Source organism: Sinocyclocheilus rhinocerous, unplaced genomic scaffold (genome assembly GCF_001515625.1).
Source record: "Sinocyclocheilus rhinocerous isolate Xijiao unplaced genomic scaffold, SAMN03320098_v1.1 scaffold492, whole genome shotgun sequence".
Lineage (NCBI taxonomy): Eukaryota > Metazoa > Chordata > Actinopteri > Cypriniformes > Cyprinidae > Sinocyclocheilus > Sinocyclocheilus rhinocerous.
The window spans coordinates 1,590,972-1,612,590 of NW_015626069.1; the positions used below are offsets into that span (position 1 = coordinate 1,590,972).

Sequence of the window (21,619 nt, forward strand, 5' to 3'; positions counted from 1 at the left end):
GACGTCATTGGCAGGCGACACAATGAGACTAAGGACACGGTCCGTTACACTAGTTAAAATTGCTTATTTCTCTGGATTTAAACATTCTTCGAAACAGTTGGGATAATGTAAGTACACAAGTCAGCTAAATATATAACACTGTTCTAGTGGTTTTTGGATATTTTAATTTAAAAAATCTTACATATTGTGCCATTAAGTTATTTTGCTCACATTTATTTAAAATTGTCCCAATGTAGCAAACACAAAAATTCTGTTAAACTACCAATGAAATGTCCATTTAGGTACATAACATTGATTTTATGGTGATGAAATACATTGCAGCATGATCATATTTAGAGGCAACTAAGAAAAATCAGCATCCACATCAAACAACTAAGGCAGCAAAAAAACAAACAAACAAACAAAAATACCCTGTTATGCCAGGCAAAATATCTCACCTTATATTATGCAGATACCTCAAGCTCTAAAACATGTCCTGACTTGTTCCCACCTGGCAATTTTACAACTACCATCAGATTCTGGCAGGAATGCCTGCATGTCAGTCTCAAAGACAACAAGGCATAAGCCACTGACCAACACCTGTCCTGTACAGTTTGTATTAATCACACAGGAGCAGGAACGGAACAGGTGGAGCATGAAGCCACGTGACTCATCAAATACTACACATGGCACCTGAATACAGCATTTTGGATCATGTCATGTCATTAATAAGCATCCTTCTCGTTTAGGGAACCGGTTGAAATCAGATTCCACCCATACATCAGCTTACCTGTTCTACAAGCATGCCATTTAAATGCGTTACTATTGGCTTAGCAGTTAAGTTTACTACGCAGTTTAGGTCTAATGCTGGGTCATCAGCTTACAGTTTAACCATGTACTGTACACGGGAATGATCAAAGACACGGATCGACCATACTTCAAAGGGTTACCATGTGTCAGATTCACAGTTAAAATAAAGCAAACATGAATATGAAGAAACCAGTTACACGTACGTGAACCGGCAAGGCTTGTGTGACAAATTTTGTGGTACATTAAAAATAAACTAAAATTAAGGACTCTAATCTTCCACGCTTTGCATAACCATTGAACCACTGAAATCAGGAACATTCTGGAGTGTGACGATAAAGTGTTATCTGACTGAACTGACCGTTTTAACATTAGCTCGCTGGCTAACAATTCAATCTCACCCTCTCTGACCCTCACAGCCGGTCAAACGATGAAAAATGACCAAGTGACCATTATGTTTTACGTCCATACACAGAATCAAACATGTAACTAATTTTATACTTAATGCTCTAACGTTAGCGGAAAATAAACTGTCTGAGTAACTTCTTGACACGGTCTCTGCTGATGATGAGACCGCTAGCAAGCAGCTAGCCAGCGCAGTACAGAACAGCCTGAGGAGAACACCAGCCCCTTCATTCATTTATCGACAACAAACTCAGGAATGATCGACAAACTGTCTCTGATCGCGTCAAAAACCGCCTAGCTGTCAAAACGAATAAAACAGGCGAGTATGGAATTTCCGTTCAAACGTACGCGGGCAAATGGCTGCCACCCTCGCGAGCTCCTTCACCGGCTGAAGCGCGAGCTTTCACAGCTATGACGGTCAAACAAACGACTCGGGTAGTCGCTATTAACGTCTTTCTGGCATATTAGAGGGGGAAGGCGAGTGATAATAAGGGATACTTACAAAGAACGGGCCAAACATTGAAATCCCTTGGCAATCCCCGGAGAACGTGCACGTAGAGCCGTAACCGCTTCGAGGGTGAAGTCGTGTTTATCGTCCTCTCAGTAAAAACTGAATTGAGATGAACTGAAGAGGGAGGAGTCAGGCATTGACTGCGTCATCATTACGCAAGAGCCTGTTCACGTTTTACGAGGACTTCCAATATTGGCTATTCCAATAATTTGTGGAACGCGAATTTTTTTTTTTTAAATGTAATCCAAGAATGTATATATATTTACGATGACTTATTTCCAATACTTTGTGGAACATTAAATATTGATTATTTAATCCAAGAGAAAAATTTGACCACCTAATTTGGAAATATTAGATTAGGATATTATCAAAATGTAGATCAACATAAAGGTGGACGAATGCTTATAGGTGTGATATTTGTGAAGCCTTTGAGCCACTTTTATACAGAGGCGGACAACTCCAACTCCATTACTCGAGTGAAAGTACTGGTCAAATAAATATTACTCCATTACAAGTAAAAGTTGTAAAGACAGATTTTTACTTAAGTAAAAGTACAGAAGTACTTGCTTTTAAAAGTACTTAAGTACCAAAAGTAAATTTCCTTTTTTATGTCAATGCACTGTTTTATTGTTGTATGTAATACTTGCAATACTTCTGAAGCAACTTAGAATACATTACACCTACTGAGTGATAAGGAAGAAAAAAAATCAAACCTGCTTTAAAACCCAGCAACACAACTGTAGCTGTATAACTTTTACAACAGGAACACTGCTTTAACAAAAAAAAGCAAAACAGCAAGACTTAATTGACATAAAAAAAATAAAAAAATGCTGTCTAATCGCTCTCGCGGTACTTGATGTCACACACAGAACGGTCTGTGCAGTGCTGCTTCAAATCCAACACCTATTGTGTTTTATTAGGAGATGCACAACAGTTCTTCTGTGGCTTTATAAGTAATATTTTCACGTACACAATTTAGCAAAATCAGACAATATTGAGTCTAATATATACCACAATATTAACTTCTTATTATTGAATTGTTGTAAATAAATATCACATTTGCAACTGGTCAGTGTTCAAAAAATGCTGGGAAATATTTTCAGGTGCACAACAGTTTTTCTGTGGCTTTATAGGTAATATTTTCACTTACACAATTTAGCAAAATCAGACAATATTGTGTCTAATATATACCGCAATATTAACTTCTTATTATTGAATTGTTGTAAATAAATATCACATTTGCAACTGGTCAGTGTTAAAAAAAAATGCTGGGAAATCACTTCATGTAACCCCAAGAGTGATTACTAATAAACTGTCTGTTTTAGAGAAGAAAAAAATCACCCACTGACTTTCAAAGCTGCTACATAGTAACGACTTTCTACTTCGAGTACCTTGATAGAAATGTAGTGGAGTGAAAGTCATAAGTTCCCAGAAAAAATAATACTCAAGTAAAGTACCAATACTCAAAAAGTGTACTTAAGTACAACACTCACGTAAATGTACTTAGTTACTGTCCGCCTCTGCTTTTATATGATCACAGGTGACGCTACAAGCAACACTAAAATGGATGTACACTCCCCCTAGTGTTAGCTGGATATTTCTGTACGCTGAATTTATTTTATTTAAATACACTTAATGTGCTGATTAAATTATGAAAAAAAGGATTTACTTTAATTGGTTCATCTCAAGTTTATGAACTGAATTTATGAGACTTGACTGATTAGTACCATGCATGATTAATAGCTCTGGTCTTAGTAGGGAGAACAACAAAAGACACCCTTGATCAAGAAAGTCTTTATTGATGTTGCATCGGTACTGTCAAGTACTTGCAGATTTTGTATGAGCTGACAAAATATGTTCAATCAAAGAGTGCATTTAATACCCAAAAATGGATTGCATAAAGTGAATGCAATACGACAAAAGTCCTATAGATTGATAGATACATCATAAAAGAGAGAAAGAAAAACAATGGTAGTGTGTACTACAAACTCCTTGATGCTGTTAAATATAAGGTTATTTGTATGTTCAGGGTTTCAGTTGGACATTCCTTACTGGACTATCACAAATGTATAAATATGCCTTCATTAAGTTCTTGTGCAAATAGGATTGGTTGTTTCTTTTAATTTGATTGATCATGAATAAATATCCCATGGAACAGAATCAAGGCTTTTTTCCCTAGTTTGTTTGGAATGACAAAAGGAAGCAACATAGTCCAAGCAGTTTTGAGATATTGCAGCACAACGAATTTTTAAAATCTTCAATCCATTGCACACAAACAATATACACTCATCATAGAAAATATTGGTCACAGTGTTAATATACAACAAAAAGGTCATCAAATACATGCTGAAACAGGACAGATCTGGTGCCAAAACATCATTCAAGAGTAAATAATCTGAACAATGTCATGCAACAAATGTCATGTAACCGTGTATTGAATGGGCAACCTGGTGCATTTAAGTTATATTACTGACACTCCTTTAGACTGATTCAGGTTTTATCATTCTACATACTGGTCAAACAAACAGAAGTGAGAAAATGTATTTCAAGAGGGACTTCAAGCCTCATTTGCTATTTTTCACTCACTTCAGTATATGTGCAAGGAACTATTTATTTGTTTGAGGATGTTTACATTTTTAAACTTTTATAAACACCACTGGAGCAGTGCTATTACAGTGTGATGTATCCAAATCATGTAAATTTTTTGTCAAAATGTAAAAGATTAGGACACGCATTGACTCATGTTAGTGTCAATAATGTCTGTGTAATTACAAGTCTCAGAAGAATGTAAAAAACAATCAGTCAAATGTGTCATTGTTAAAGCAGCAATTTGAAAAGCGATAGAGAATGTAAAACGTTTAGAGTATACAATGCAGTAGTTTGGATTTTGTGTTGGAGAATGGATTTGTTCTATAAAAAATTCTGAATTATATTTTCATATTCTCAGTCTATTAGTAGTCCCTTACTCACCAATGTACTCTAGGATATCGTAAGATATTGATGAGAAGCTGTACGCTATGTATTAGCTTTGATGCTATGATTTTTTAAGTACACTCTCAGAAATAAATGTACAAAAGGTGTCACTGGGGCGGTACCTTTTTGGAAGGTACTAATATGTACCATTACTAATATGCACTTTAGGCACTAATATGTATGTAATATGGGGGAAATAACACAAAGTCTAACCTTTTGAAAGGGTACCGCCCTAGTGACAGCTTTTGTACCTTTTTTTCTGAGAGTGTATGGAATTAGTGTCACAGAAATGTATTTGTTATATTTGTTTTGTTAATGCAGGCAATGTTGTACAGCAGTCCTCTTGAGGCCTTCAGGATTGCTACTGATTTAAACCTGGCATGTTTTGAGCAAACAACTCAAATAACAAGTAAATCATCAAGTAATTTTTTGTCTTAATAACTCTCAAACACAATGTAGTTGTCGCAGAAACAGACAGATTAGCACATAATTTTTACTTTAACACAGTAAATCAAATAAAACATATATACCTAATGACTAAAGCAGATAGATATTCACCTGTTTGGCATTAATAAGAAAAGAAAAAAACAATGTGGAACTGAGGATTATTCTTTAAATTACGGATGTATTTAAACATACAAATACAATAACAATGTTGTATAGAATGTCTGGATTCTAAAATGTGAAATGTGGCATGAATCAAGTAGCCTGTGTTATATGAGGGTAAGATATAGGTGAATTAGACTGCAACCAGGGGAACACACAACCCCAGAGTCAACATGATGAGCTCAATGGGAGTCAGAACATTTGGCAACATGTGCAGTCACATGGGTAAGTCTTCAAACGGTTACCTACGCATTGCAAAGTACGTAATAGTCTGATTGTGATAAACAACAACAACTACAACAACATCAATAAAATAACACCATTATATCAACATCAACAAAAATAACATAACAGTTATAATAAAATTATCATATAGGCAGAAAATTACAACACTTGAAAGTAAAACAATGATCAAATCAAACATTTGAAAGAAAGGGTGAAAACAGAGACACAGCATGAATTCTCCATCCTCTGCTTCGAACTCAGCCTCTCCATCATTCAGCAAGTCTTTCTTGTAATCTAGTCGCTGTTATCACAGATGTTACTGCAGGGCACTTGAGCAAGCAATTCTCCTTTGAGACGGACCGTTATGTGGGGCACAGGAGGAACCCTGAGAAAGACGAATGGATGTACTCAGTGGAGTAGAGCCCATTTGCTTGGTCAGAGGGCATTTGCACCCAAACCTGGTCATTCTCTTTCAGCTCCAGTACCGCACTACCTGATGCCTGGTCCATATAGCCCTTCTTGTATTCATCATAGGTGTATGTGGCTGGCACATTGTTTTTATACAGTGCCACCCACAGGCTGGTTCCCTTTACATGTACATGATAAGCAAAATAGTAGACTCCAGGCAGTGGGCTTGTGAAGATGCCTGTGGCAGGGTTGTAAGCATTTTGCCCATTGTACAGAATTCTGTCAAATTTGATCGGCATTCCAGATGGTGGAAATGGTGTCGTCAAAATAGCGGTAAAAGCAGGAGCCACGGAGGCAGAGAGCTCAGCCTGACCAAAATAGGGTTTCTCACCATTTGGCTTTGGAATGGATTCTCCTACAATATTTGGTCCTTGAACCGCTAACTGATTTATATCACCATTTGGCGGGCCAGGAGACCCAGGAGGTCCAGGTGGACCTGGAGGGCCCTGTATACCGCTAATTCCAGAAGGGCCAGGTTTTCCTGGAGGTCCTTGTGGGCCAGGCATACCTTTGTCTCCAGGCTTTCCAATTCCTTGGGGGCCCGGTGGACCTTGTTCGCCTTTCAACCCTGGAACACCTTGAGGTCCCATATGACCAGTGGGGCCTGGGAGTCCAGGAATCCCTGAATTGCCACGTGGCCCAGGGGGTCCTGGAAACCCATTCTCACCTTTTGAACCTGGTCCCCCAATCAAACCAGGATTACCTGGCAGTCCGATGTGACCCGGTTCACCTTTAGGTCCAGGTTTGCCTGTGGCTCCGTTGAGACCAGGAAGGCCCTTATCCCCTGGGAAGCCAGGTTTTCCTGGAAGCCCACTGGGACCCTGATCTCCTCTAAGCCCTGGCAAGCCCGGAGGTCCTTGTGGGCCATTCTCTCCCTTTAGACCAGGCATCCCATGTTTCCCTGGAAGACCCATAGGACCTTGTGAACCTGAAAGCCCTGGCTGTCCAGTTGGCCCTGAATCTCCTGATAGACCATCCATCCCAGGTTCTCCTTTGTCACCAGGGGCTCCTTGTAATCCAGCAGGACCTCTGTCTCCTTTCTGTCCTACAAACCCTGGTTTACCATAGCCAGGGGGACCAGGAAACCCAGGAGTTCCTCTGGGCCCAACATCACCCTTAGGACCTATTGGGCCTGGGTTACCCGGAGCACCATCAAGTCCATGTTTTCCTACACCAGGTGCCCCCTGCTGACCTTGTAGTCCAGGGCGACCAGATTCCCCTGGGACACCTTGAAGTCCTGGAACTCCTTTATCTCCTTTTGGCCCTACTGGCCCGGGAAATCCATCAATCCCTGGTTTACCCAACCCAGGAAAACCTGGAGGTCCTGGAGGTCCTTGAAGGCCAATGGGTCCCCTGGGACCTATTGAACCTGGTTTTCCATTGCCATTTTCCCCTTTAGGTCCTTGTTCACCAGGAATACCATATCCGCCTTTAGGCCCTGGATCACCTCTTGATCCTGGTGGGCCTCTAGTCCCAGGTAACCCTGGTCTACCATTCAATGACAGACCTGCTGGTCCAGGTGGTCCTGGCTGACCTGGAAGTCCACGTGGACCCACCTCGCCACGAGGCCCAACCTCACCATTGAGTCCTGGAGGTCCTTTAGGTCCTATCTTCCCTGGTAAACCTGGTAGCCCTGGTTTTCCAATCCCAGGGAATCCTGGAGGCCCTGAAGGACCTGTTTGACCATTTAGACCAGGTTGTCCTATACTTGGTTTCCCTGGTAATCCAGGAGGCCCAGGTGGTCCCCTTGGTCCTGGTTTCCCTTGAGGACCTGGCTCCCCTTTAATGTCCATCATGGGTGGAAACTCTGCAATAAAAAAGAAAAATTCATAACTTCATAACTAAATTCATAAAAGAAGATTTTGCCAATGTAAGAATTTAAAGACACAAATTTCATTTCAATTAATCTCTGTGCCATCAAAACATATTGTTTGTTTCCATGTAGAGGGGACCCTAAAGTGCTAGTGAGGCTACATTTGCGATGTGCTTTACTCAACATTATGCTTAAGTGCCTGCTCAATGGCAGCTACGCAGATATGCAACAAAGGCCTACAGGGAAAAGTGAATGTGTTTATGGACAAAACATAAACAAAGGACAAGGACAAAATTCAACAGCATTTGACCTCACTGGAATTTCATTAAAGGAACTGCAGTGATGACGTTTGACAGCCATGTTTGTACTAGGAACAACCAAACTATGCAAGTCAGGAAAACACTGCAAAGTTGCATTCACCTTACTTCTCAATAAATGTTTTGAGAGATGAGTTCAGAATTAACAGTACATTACATTTAGACTTTAAAATGGTCCATTTCACTGACCTGATGACACATGTGTCCTGACAAGTCCCATGTGACAATAACTCAAATACTTTGCATAATCTTTAGTCAAATTGGTCAATGTTAAAATGTGATTTATGCTTATGACTTCTATTGATGATTTCTAAAGTATTTTTTTGAGGAATATATTTAAAATATTAGTAAAATGAAATATAATCAAGCATAATTATTTTTATAGATTATAGATTTTATGCCTCTTGAATACCTAAAATATATCTATTCATCCACTTCTTTGTAAATATTTTCTTTATATTCTCATCTGTATATGCTTTAGAATGGTATACTCTGTTTGTGAAGCGCCCTCAAGTGGTAAAATGATTTATAGCATAGGCCTAGATATTCAACATGCCTCAACTGGTTTAGAGGAATAATTTAGATCATTACATTTACAAATACAAAATTACACAATACAAAATCGCTTTTGTTCTGTAAATTCTATTTACTTAACCCATGTGATACCATCATTGTACCACATTAAACTTCATGCCCCAAAATAAACAGACAACTACACGGAATCTCCTTTAACAACTGCTATTGTACAGAAGTCAGTGGAATTTAGAAATGGTCAGCAGAAAAAAAAAAAAAGAACTGGGTACATATGGCTCTCAATAGTTTAAGCACAATGCTGGTTTAGAGAGGTTGGCTCTGAATTTTAGAGAGGTTGTCTATACCCAATTGCAGGTTTTATTTAGTATGTTTATTTATTTATTAATGAAAATTGCCTTAGGTTTCAACTGGATAAGCAATGTGTAATATCACAGACACTTTTCAAACAAACTCTGTGTTTCAGTGCATGTCTTCCATTGTCCACTAGATGGTAGTGAGCACACAGCTTTTCTGTAGATATGTTTTGAGTCTTAATTGATCTCGAAGGTCTCCTACTCACATAATTTTAGTTTGTTTAAATTGTTCAAACTGAAGTGAAGTGATTCAAAAGAACTGTATTCATGTCCAAATACCAAGGTAAATTAAATTACTAATATTAAATTACTTTTATATTAGTTGTAACAAAAACTATAAAAACTAATTTGCATTATACGGGTCCAAATACATAAATACACTGATTCACAAAACAGAATTAAACACATTTAAAAAGTTACCAGATGCTGAGAGATGCGATCCTTTCAAAATGGCCAATCACAAGCAATCTTTATCAGTAGACCACACAGACAGGCCAAGACCTCACTAATACTGTAACCAGCATGCAAATATAAAACACATTCAGTTCACTGGTTTTGGTCATTTAGAATGCAGGACACAAAATGTAACACTTCTGTGTTTATAGCTCATAAAACTGTGTTATAATTGTATTTGTCTTACAGTTTATCTGATAAATAGGCTACTATCAGTCTATCTATATTTTATGTGAAAAAATAAATCATGTGTTCCATGTGTGCAAAATAAAAATTCAGTCATAATTTACTCACCCCCATGTTGCCCAAACCTATATGACTTTCCTTCTTCTGAGGAACAGTGTTTCCACACAGGTTTGGAGGTTTGGAACAACATGAGGATGGGTAAATGATGACCAAATTTTCCTCTTTGAGTGAACTATCCCTAAAAGCTGAACTATCAGTAGCAGGTAAACCAATCAAACCACAGGAAAATCTATCTGGCCACTTCTTGCTCTTTTCTCTTTCCTGTGTTTTATCCTTCTCTCTTTACCTGTGAAACAGAGACCTCCTATGTAACTTAAGCACATCACAACAGCTTCCATTTGACACCTACCCTGGATTTCTCATCAGCCCACGACTCTCTTGACCCCTCCTACTTGTTTCTGACACTGTTTTGACACACCCTTTGATTCCCTTCAGGTTTGGACTATGGACCTGTGATATACTGCTCAGAAGGGAGGTGACTTCACCCCACCCTGTCCCTCTTTTTCTTTGTCTTTCTCCTCCTTTGACACACTCACAGTGCCCTCTCGTATATCATAGAGCAGAGAGGAATCAGAGAACTGCAAACCGTTCTTGTCCTCTCTTATTGTTCATCTCCAGTGCTCCCAGTCTGACAGACTTTTGGCTCAACTCCCCAACTCTTTCTCTGCCTGAAGAATCTCAGCCATCCATGGCTTAAAAGGTCAATACACTAAACCATTGTGCTACTTCAGTGCAAAAATTATATCAACTTTTAAACTAAAATTAAATTGTATTTTAGTGCAAAAACGTCTTAATGACTAACCTCCTGCAATCCAGTTTAACCAGCTAAATTAATTAATTCATGCAATAGTTGTCTTTATGAGTGAGTACTAGTAGCTGTTTTTAATTAAAGGCAGGGTAGGTGATTTGGTTCAAAAATATTTTTGTTATGCTGATTGAAAGTCTCTTCACATCCCAATAGCAATCACTAAGTTAGTGGTCTAAATGTATTTATGTCTATTTATATCATCTGTGGAAGGTGTAGGACCATAAAATGTTTGTCCAATCATTTCCCTCGGTCCAAGGGCTATGTTAGGCTGTCCTACCTGCCTGTTAACTTGTCTGCCTGTGCGCATTCATGTGTTTTGGAGGAGGCATGGCTTTGGAGAGTGATTTGCAGGGAGGGTGGGATCTTATGCTTTCAAAGCTGGCTTGCTATTGCTAGCCTCTCCAAAGTCGCCAACCCTACCTTTAATCTTGTGATTTATTCAAATGGCTCATTCATAAAGATAGTCACATATTTTGTTCCTGAATGAATCAGTATTTTTGAACAAATCAGCTGAATGAATGATTCAAATGACTCACTCAAGACACTTGGTGCCACCTACTGGCATAACAATGTATCCTGCAAGAAAGAGTCACTGAAAAATCCCCACTAATGCAGACATTGACAATATGTCCTGAACAAACACATACACATCGAGTGATACAAACAGTAAAAAGTCTCTGACCAGAACTAATTCTTATATAAATGGGCATATATCCAGATGTTCATGTTGTTACCTTAATAAGCTAAAAGTTTGGGGTCAGTATGATTTTTTAATAATTTCATTCAGCAAGGACACATTAAATTGTTCCAAGTGAAAGTAAGGACATTTATAATGTTAAAAAAGATGTCTATTTTAAATCAATGTTATTCTTTTATTTGTTACTTTATATTCATCAAAGAATCCAGAACATTAACAATTATCAAATATTTAGGTAAGAAGGTAAGAAATGTTTCTTGAGCAGCAAATATTAGAAAGATTTCTGAAGGATCATGTGACACTGAAGACTGGAGTAATGGCTGCTGAAAATTCAGATTGGCCATCACAGGAATAAATTACATTTTAAAATATATTTAAAAAGAAAACTTTAAAAATAAATTGTAGTAATATTTCACAATGTTATTGTTTTTACACTGTATCTGATCAAATAAATGCAGCCTTAGTGAAAATAAAGTAAATTACACTGTCATTTCAATATGGATAGATGGATGGACAGATAGGAAAACTAGATAAATATAATGAAGATGGATTACAAACACTTACCAAGATACTGGCCCTTGCCTTCTCTGAAGGGTGGCCCAACAGGCCCCTTCATTATGGGCTGCACATATTTCATCTGAGGCATGGGGGCGTAACCTCCACCCAGGGCATGATTCCCCAACGCTAGCAGGACACAGAGCACTGCCAGCATTGTCACTGTCCTCTGTGGTCACAGGCTTTCAAACTGCAAAGAGAGAAAGATCATTGACACATCATTTTACACTGCAACTGTAAAGTTACAATACTAATATTTATGGCTGTCTTAATTTGAACTTTTATTTTGATGGAAAACCACCAGTGGAAATCGTGCAACCCTAGAAATATTATCTTTTTGCTGGGTGTTATAGCAGGCATATGTTACTCACTGCATAATGTTTTCATCTCCTTACAAAGACTGAGTTCTTTACTCCATGTTCTTTACTCCTAATCATTTTTGGATACCCGAATGAGCATTCAGTTTCCCTTCACGTTCCCGTTTATGTTGGCCTTACCAATGTGCTCGGTTGGATTTCAGAGTCCTATGCCAGTCAGCACTACTTCCAATAGGTGTAATACTGAGTGACAGTGGCATACATAAACAGCTCTCCATGTGCTAGCCTGTTCAGTGATGCCTGGCACGGGATACAACACATGAAAGTTTTTCTCGGCTACAAAACACTGAGAAAATAATCCCTAACACCGGTCCAAAACTGAAAAAGTAAAGCCCTTCCTTTTAAACTTTAGAAGCGAAATGTTATTTTAGGCCTTGTTTCAGTACTTTGAGGAAAAATCACAGAATCTATGGGTTCTGTCTTTTGGTGTAGGCGAGCAGCTTTGTCAGAGGTACATGGTTTCACTTGAGGGCCTACAGAGATGCTTACAAGAAGAGGATCTTCCTACACGGCTGGCTGGCGGACGGGTCACTGGGTAGAGTTACTGACCCCACACAAGTTACGCCTGGGCGATGAGGTACGGATGCCAAAGCCTAGGTAGGGCTCAGTGCCTCAGCGTTTGTATAACCAGTTGTTCCCCAAGACAGCTGCAGCTGTTTGCTTTAATTTACTGCAGGAAGGAATGATAATTTCATCCTCATGTTACTCGCACCAAATATTTACACAGATTTGATCAGGTGCATGGGAGAGACCACTGGCTCGGAGAAGAGGGGTGCTGACGGCGTCAATTTAGGGTCTAACAGTGGGGATATTGAGGATGTCAGATTACATTCTCTTAAGTGCCTGACATCCACATCAGCAGTTGTCTTGGATGTCTCTTTTTTATCTGCTTTCATGGATTACACCAGTTGATCTCAATCTGTGCTTTCTCCTCCATTTTAAAGGCTGACTCATTTTCTTATCTTAATTAGGCCTATCCATGGTTATACGCATAGTTGCATTTTATTCTTTGCATTTAGCATTTTTCCTGTAAAACCTGTCACAACTGGGCTGATTCTTGAAACATTCTTAAAGGTTTTTTCATCATTGACAGATGATAACAAATAAACAAATAATGTCATTACAAACCTGTGTTTGGATTGACATGAGAGTGAGTAAATGATGAAAAAATATATATAAATAAAGTATAAATAAATGTAAATAAATACATTTCAATATATAATAAATCAATAAAATTTTGAACTGATTTTCAGATTTTTTTCTGATTCAGATTTAAAAATTTTTTTCTTTTTGTATAGTATAGCAAGTAAATTCTATGATAGTTAATGTCATTAGATTATTTATCTTAAGAATCCGGCCTCAGACCTACATTTATGGCCAGTTGTGGTCTGTTCTAGACTTGACATCACACCTGGATGAGCTGTCCTGTGCTCTGAGAGTGTGACTGAATGTGGAAGATACTTTATTGAAACGCCTCCCAGTCCTTCATTTCTGCACACTCTGTTTTCCCAAGAGTGCTGAACCTGCAAAGCCTGAGGGATGGAGCTTAAAGTCTGCTGATCTTAAATTCAGTCCAAAAGCACATGGACATCCTATCCGTGGCCTTCACAGTTCACAGGTTTTGGTTTGCTGTTCTCAGTGGACCTGGCCAAGCCAAGACACATTCATAACCTACCTCACTTCCTATTTCAATGTGCTGTGACAGCTGAACTCTCTCTCGTAACCACAGGTTTGAACACAGAAACCCACTAGTCAGCCCGACTGCATCTGCAAGCATGAGACCCACAAGTCAGATCAACTTTCTTCACAGTGCCACAGCTCAGCAAGAACCTCTTTAAATTCTAACCAAAGGTTAATGGTGCCCCTTTCTCAAATATAAACCCTTTCCCACAGTTTAAACAGAGGCTCCGGCAAGGACCATATCAAAGACTGTAATCATTTGAGACACTTTCCATGAGTAGGGTACAAAATAATGTCTGAAACTTTTTTTCCTTTTTTTTGTTAAGGTGATGCTTAAGCTTCAAGAATTGGTGATCATCAAGCTTAGGAGAGTAAACTTAATATTACATCAACTTTTTTATTTATTTATATTTTTGAAAGTGTTAGTAGTTATGGATGTCTAAATACAACGTAAAACATGAATGTGTTTATATATATATATATATATATATATATAGTCTTTTAAATTTAACTGTATTTAATGCTAAATTAATGAAAATATAATACATTTGTTGCTATCATTTTTGGTCACTAAAATTATAATTAAATAAATATTTACAATGAATTAAATATTTACTGTGAATTAAATGTCAATTCAATTATGTGAAAGTAATATGAAAATATTTTTTAATTATGTGAAATAATAATTTTGTGAAATAATAATTTTTGATAGTCAAACAGGTCATAAGGCCAGACAGGCCAAAATCAATTATTAATACATAGGGGCTGCTTTTCATGCTAGGCTAATTTTTTATTAAATAACAGTTTATCTAGCATATCTACCAGTTCTCAAAAATTTTACATATATTCCTTAAAAAAAGAAAAGAAAAAGAAATTAATAAGGGGAGACCAAAGTTCACTTGTGTATTTATATAAACGGTCTTTGCCAGATAATGAAATGCCTGTGCTGACTTCAAGGGAAGTCTGCAAAGGCAGGATGCAAATGGAAAGTTAACAACATTTAGTTTGTGCCTGTGTTGCATCAGTGAAAATCAAAAAAGAGCACATGTCCATGTTAAACCACATCTGCAGGGAACCTGGTCCAACTGCAGCTCCTACACTAGCTGGCCAGAGAGATGAGGAAAAAAACCAGACATGCTCAGCCTCGCTGTGTTTTCCCAATCAGCAAGACTCCAAAAGGGGCACTCTGCGCCTGTTTGCTTTGCCTAATTCACTGTGGTTCACTGGTGTTTCCCTCTTTTATCATTTTCGATTTTATTGTTATTCTTACTGGAATTTCAGTTCTGGGCTCTGCTGGGCTCCAGCAGGACAATTTTGGGCTTTGCTCCGGCCTTGAAGCCCTCCTATGGTGTACAGCGTGTGGTGTGATGCTTTTTTGCCACCGTGAGCTTATAGCAATGCGGTTGCCATCTTATTTTACTGCTGCATTAGGATGTGCTGTCCCAAAAAACCATGACCGTGCCTGTGTAATTAGTCACGTCTGTGTGAACATCTGTATTTGCACTCGATAAAAAAATAAAAAAACTTGCTTCCTCCTGGTTCTCACATGTAGCCGATTCCCCCTCCAGGAAAAACACGATCACAAGTCACAGGGAAACCAGGGAGGCCAAGAGTGAGAACGAAAGAGACACAAAATGCGCAAAAACAGAAAGCGACTGAGAGCATTGGTGGTACGGCCAATTTGGTTAGTTGTTGAATAGTTGGCTGTCGTTGGTGGTGGTAAGGGGGGCTGGAGGCTGAGCCTTTTTGAGGGGGTTGTGGTATTGTGGGGAGGATAATTTAGACGTTCTTGACCATGTGCCCCGCTCTGAGCAGGCATCTTAACACTCGAAACGATCAGAATCAGACATTACCCCTGTTCCACAGGCCGGCACAATCTGTTTATCTAATGTTTCTCTTGAAAAGCTCTGCAGACGCAGTAAAAAAATCTCACGCAATCCGTCTGGCCAAGCGCTCAGCCATGCATGCAAAGTCTGTGTTTACAGCGCACAGCTGAGGTCTAAAACATAGATATGCACATAAGGATGGGTGACTGCCAAATGACTGTAACACAAAAAATAAGGAGTTTCTGAATAACTAAAGCCAGTCACAACCATTGAAGGTAAAACCATTCGAAAGAACAATAAAAAATGAGCAATTTGGCTAACATTGGTTGTGGTTTATCTTAAACAGATTTAAAAAGAAGCACTGAAGTCAATTGTGCATATTGTTCTAAGAGCAGAAAGGGAAATAAGCAAGTATTCATCCCAGGCATTACAAACTTTATGCCTTTCCCATAGTAAGTTGGTCTCCAAATCAGAAAATAGCAGAGAATAATAATTCACCAAGACCGAAAATAAGCATATCCATGTAATTCATGTCTAACTAGACCTGTGAAACTCAATCAGAAATGTTCTCATAAGGTCCTTGTACGAAAACAGAAAAAACAAACACATAATGCATTACTTTTCACTACACCACTTACTCTTACTGCATGCTGGCGGAAAAATAGGCAAAACACTGCAGGGGCCAAAACCTACTAGCAGTAATCTCTAAAAACAACATGGCAGCTCAGGTGGCAACCAAGACACCAAAACTGAGTGAGCCACAAGTAAATAGCTTAAAAGAAAGCTATTCCCACTTTTCATCACGTAAAAACAGATGGCTCTTTCCATGGTTGAGAAATGTACACTTTGGTTCTCCACTAAAGCCCAAAAACAGCACACAGGGCCCGGTGTAAGACCACTTAGTGTTGTTTTTAGTATTGTTGACAGCTTGAAAACAAGACAAATATCAATGTTAAAATTAATATGACTAAATCTTGTTTTCATATATTAATAAGCAGTGATTTCTTTTTCAAATAAATAATAACAATGTATATGGATAATAATAATAACAAAAAAAATGATAAATACATAAATAAATAAGAAAAGCATAAAACAAGACAAATATTAATGTTAATTTTTTATCAATTTGTTTTTAAATATTAATAAGCGATGAAGTTTTATTTTTTTCAAAGAAATAACAACTACAACAACATTTACATTTCTTATTATTACATTTCTTACATACATTACTTATGTATTTATTTTTAAATAAATACTTAAGTAAATAATAAAAGTAAATAAAAATCCTAATTAATTCTCTAAATTAATTTTAATTTAGAAATTAAAACATGCTCATCATGCAAGAGGTGTATTCAAGTATGTATGAATTGCATTTTAATGCATTTGTGAATTAAAAAAAAGACCAAATATAAGTATATATCAAGCAAACACAATTATTGTGTTTTATGAACTTCGAGGCATGTAAATGAAAGTGTGCCTGTGTGTGGCTTGCAAGAGCATATGCTGTTTCCACAGTACAGGCACATGTCTGTTTGATAGACACCATGCTTATGGAGTCAGTGAGAGAGGCGGAAATTGGGTCTGAGAGTTTTATTCCATAAATCAACTTTTTAGCACGAGTTAAATCTCAGGAGGGAGTGAACGGTGCTTAACCTGTAATGGCCTCCCCATCTGCCAATCTTATATTGCCCCCCCCCATACACACTATGTAATCGGCTACCTTAGTAACTATACAGCACTGCACAAACATTTAAGAATGCAGTGCTCATTTTCAACACACTGCACATTTGCTTTCTCTGATTGCATGGTGTATTAGCGGCCACAGTGACCTGAGCCCATGTGGATATTAAAAAGGAGGTTTGGCTAAATTGGCTCATAGACAGCGTTTCTCAGACACACTGACAGAGCAAGTCTCAAAAGCCAACGGGTAACATGTGCCGTAACCCTGCTGTGACAACATTTAACAGAATCGTTCAATAAATCACCCATTTAATGCTGTCAGGGTCCTGCTGGGGTGTGCCTTAAGCTGTTTACGCTGCCATTTTGTTCCTCACCTTTCACTTTTTTCCATCAACGGGGCCTCCAGCCTGCGCCAAGGGGCCCATAGACGTTATGCAATGGCCCTAAAGCCAACGCTCCTGTCAAGTTAAGTGACAGATAAACAGTGAATTCAAGTGCCGCACTTCTACTGTTTAATGTCTTCAAATGGGGTTTGTGGATACTGTGGGAACATGTATTAGTTCAGATGAAGCTCCCTCTAGCTTCCCCCAGAGGAAATGTTCTCTTAGACCCAGTAAATAACAGACACTATTCATCGTAGCTGTCTCGATTTCTTGGCTGTGCATACCTTTCACAGTCTTGGGAATACAGCAATGTGTTTTCTTGTACAGACACACACATGTAGCATGCACAAGAAGTGAGTGTTTAGGTTACACCAGCTGGACCATTAGCCCAGGTGCTCCTATAGCTTGAGTTATTATTGAGAAATGACTTTCTGTTTAAGTTTAATCAGAAATTAGCCACAAGGGTGTCTGGGGTGCCTCGTCTGTAACCATATTGAACATATGTTTTAGTCTCCCCTCTCAATTGGATCTTTTATCGCTCATTCTCTTTAGATTTAAAGCTTTAGCATGATAAACAAGGGACTGCATTGCTAAAGCATTAGCTACACAACATTACCTACACAAACACATTCAGCTACAGCTAAACTACAAACTACTAACACGATATACTAAAATCTAAACACAACAAATACAAAACAAAAAAACATTATCTATCATGATTCAACCCAGGCTCACTGGAAAAAACGAGCTTCTGATGTTATACTGCTTCGCGACACTTTCAATGTGAAATGTCCAGTGAGTGACGCTAAAAGCACATTCAGTTTTATCTGAAACTAATGAATGTAATTTTGGCAGTTTTATTATGTTGGTTGTTGTATGCATCACAGAAGTTAGGAAATAAAATGTTGGTGAGTGGTGCTAAAAAGTTAATGCTCTAACATGTTTGAAAATAACATACTTAGCCGAAACCTAAACGAAAGTGTTAACTAAAGCCAGATATTTTGCTTATATTCTTATGGGGAGATAGCATTCCACTTTGCTGTTTTGTTAGATCAGCCCACTGTCTTAAGTATTTTTCATTTTGTGTCTTCATAATTTGATTTGACCCAATCGAGCAGATCCCAGGGCTCAGTCAGATATGTATGGTTTGTGAACATAACCCTAAGACTAATTGACTGAGCGCATCTTGTTAGGGGCTTGTGGAGGGTCGATGTGTTTAGGTGAGTAACCTAATGCCCCTCTCTTTTTCTCTCACTCATTGACCTGTTGTTTAAGATGCATTGAAACTTTTCCAGCTCATTCTCATGAATTCATTAACAAACTATTCTGTATTTGAATCAATCATGATGGAAAACAAAGAAGAGCATTTGAGTTGATGTTGAATACTTCAAGAGACAGAAAAATGGCTGTGGAGAAAGAAATAGTAATAAGAATAAAGCCCAGTCTCCAACTGAGAGGCACTTTGTTTAGTTAATTGTGGAGAAATATCTGATTAAGACAGCTCCAAATACAATCCAGGTGTTAGCTTAAAAAATTAGCTTAGCTTACAGGAAAACGCTCACATTCTTTCCTATTCCACATGAATATGAAAAAAGAGTTTTAAAGGCGCTGCAATCAGGACTGATAGCTGCAGGGACAGTTTTCTTAGAGCAACAAACCCTTGATAAATAGAATGAGGGCATTGAATGTGTGTACAGTATGTGTGTGAACAGACAATTGAGAGGAAATCTATTCTTAATTAGGATAGACATTTTTAAATAATTTAAAATTAGATAGTATGGTCTGTTTGTCCCTATGATGTCTGTTCTTACAAAAACCAAAACATAAATGGACTGATCTGGAAAAATGTTCCTCCTGAATAATGCATTCGTATCACAAATAAATCTCAGTGTATGTATTTTATAATTTCTCATATATGAAGCTTTAACATCTTGAACAAAAAGAAAAATTCAGGAATTAGATGACGAAAAACACAGACAGAAAAAATACTGAAAAAAACTGTTCCTCTCCAATTTCTTAAATATGAACACACAAATAAATGATATACAAATAAATGCAAATATAATAATACACTAAAAAAAAGCTGTATCCCTGCTGAGTGTGTCTGGGTCTGTCTGCCCTCCTCTCTCCCCAGACACAGACACAATCTGATCCCCACGTCCTTCCTCATCTGCTCTGTCAACAGTCTCTGTTTTTCCCCTTACCACTTTTTCTTTCTCACTTTCTATCTCCCTTTCCTTTTCTCTCTCCTCTTTCCTATTATACATCTTTTTTTAGAGGTTGATCTGGCAGTCTCTTTCCCACTTCTCTCTCCTTTTCTCTCTTGCTTTTTCTCTACAAAAACAATTCTTAGTCAGGATTTTTGCAAAAATGTAATTTTTTTTTTTCTTTTTCTTTTTAAAATCGGTTTTAAGCACAAACCTCACAAGGGTTGGGTATCATTTGAATTTGATCAATTCCGATTCCGATTCTGCTTATCGATTCCGATTCTTTTCGATTCCCAGTTTCGATTCCAATGTGATTAAATAATGATATCAAACATTTATCCTGTGTCTCTTTTTTTGCAAACCATTTATTGGAGCCCCCCTTTTTTCCCCAATGGAAGTTGTGGTTCTCTCATGATTCACATGTAATTTATGAATAAATGATTCAATGACTCACTCAGGATGTACTTGTTTCATTACTGGATGAATCAGCGTTCTTGAATTAATATCTTGTATGATTCAAAGACAAATACATTTTAACAGCCCCTTTTCGCCACCTACTGGCGTAACAATGTAATCGACAAATCTTCATTTGAAGTGTCAAATTACTTTCAAAAGGTGATTTACTCTATTTTAATCGCTACCATACACAGAGTTTATATTCGAACTATAAACTTTTATCCCAGTACTTCTGTGATTTGAATGTTTGTAATCACAGAAATAATGATACTGAGTGGTTGAAAAGACTGAAGCCGTTTCATTCATGACAGATGACAGCTGCTCTCTTTAGGTGAACGGCAGCGCGAACGCAGATTTAAATGTTCAAATCACACTGGTGTGATCATACGCTGCACTGACACAACAGTGATCACAACATTGATCGCACACGTCAAAGGTTGAGGAATGAAACAGACGAATCATTGTAATTTAGGATCAGAATCGTGTTTGAATCGTGTTCGCGATCTTTAAAGGGGTCATATGATGCGATTTCAATTTTTCCTTTCTCTTTGGAGTGTTACAAGCTCTTGGTGCATAAAGAAGAGATCACTAGGTCCGGTCCTCACAGATGAAGAAAAAAAACAAAAAACGCATAGGAATCGATAGGCAGAATCGAAATTTTAATTTGAAAATCTTACCCTGAAAACCCTAACCTGACCTTAAGTATCCGATTCTGGAAACGGAATCGATTTTCGATTCCCAACCCTACAAACCATTCTTAGATTTATTTATTTATAGCCCTGAATTGCCCAGCTCCCTCTGTCAATGATCTAGCACCCCCTCAGCACCTGCGTTCAAAATTCTCTGGCGCCGCCCCTGGTACATCGATGTATTTTTGAAAAGCAAAAATTAAGTTTGTCCAACTCTAAACCCAGTCCCCAAGTAAATTAGGTTATTAAATAAAAAACTAGCAAAACGAGTTGCGTGGTGTCCCCATCACTTTTCAAAGCAAAGTTACGCCACTGATTGTTTTATATTTGGGTGCACTGTCCTGCATGGTTTTCAGACAATTTTACTTGAATTGAGTTTTATTAAGTTCTTTTCGCTTGTTTTATGCATAAATCTAAGAATGGTTTGTAGGGTTGGGAATCGAAAATCGATTCCGATCCCAGAATCGGATACTTAAGGTCAGGTTAGGGTTTTCAGGGTAAGATTTTCAAATTAAAATTTCGATTCCGCCTTTCGATTCCTATGCGTTTCTTTTTTTTTCTTCATCTGTGA

General features: G+C 38.0%; 2 protein-coding genes across 3 annotated transcripts in view; both read right to left on the reverse strand.

The window, feature by feature from the left end:
- Positions 1-1,830, reverse strand: part of LOC107710550 (protein tyrosine phosphatase type IVA 2-like) — a 31,353-nt gene extending 29,523 nt beyond the window's left edge. Inside the window, exon 1 of one of the 2 annotated variants that reach the window (XM_016515348.1) lies at positions 1,694-1,830. The gene's annotated coding sequence lies outside the window, so the exon portion shown is untranslated. Of the gene's footprint in view, positions 1-437; positions 551-1,693 lie in introns of those variants that run through there. The other variant, XM_016515358.1, reaches the window with a different exon arrangement.
- Positions 1,831-3,513: 1,683 nt separating this feature from the next.
- Positions 3,514-21,619, reverse strand: part of LOC107710560 (collagen alpha-2(VIII) chain-like) — a 53,931-nt gene continuing 35,825 nt past the window's right edge. The window contains exons 2-3 of the mRNA XM_016515370.1: positions 11,760-11,940; positions 3,514-7,781 (exon numbers count right to left, since the gene is read on the reverse strand). Of these exons, the coding sequence (XP_016370856.1) occupies positions 5,869-7,781; positions 11,760-11,907 (2,061 nt within the window). The 5' untranslated portion in view covers positions 11,908-11,940 and the 3' untranslated portion in view covers positions 3,514-5,868. The remainder of the gene's footprint in view (positions 7,782-11,759; positions 11,941-21,619) is intronic.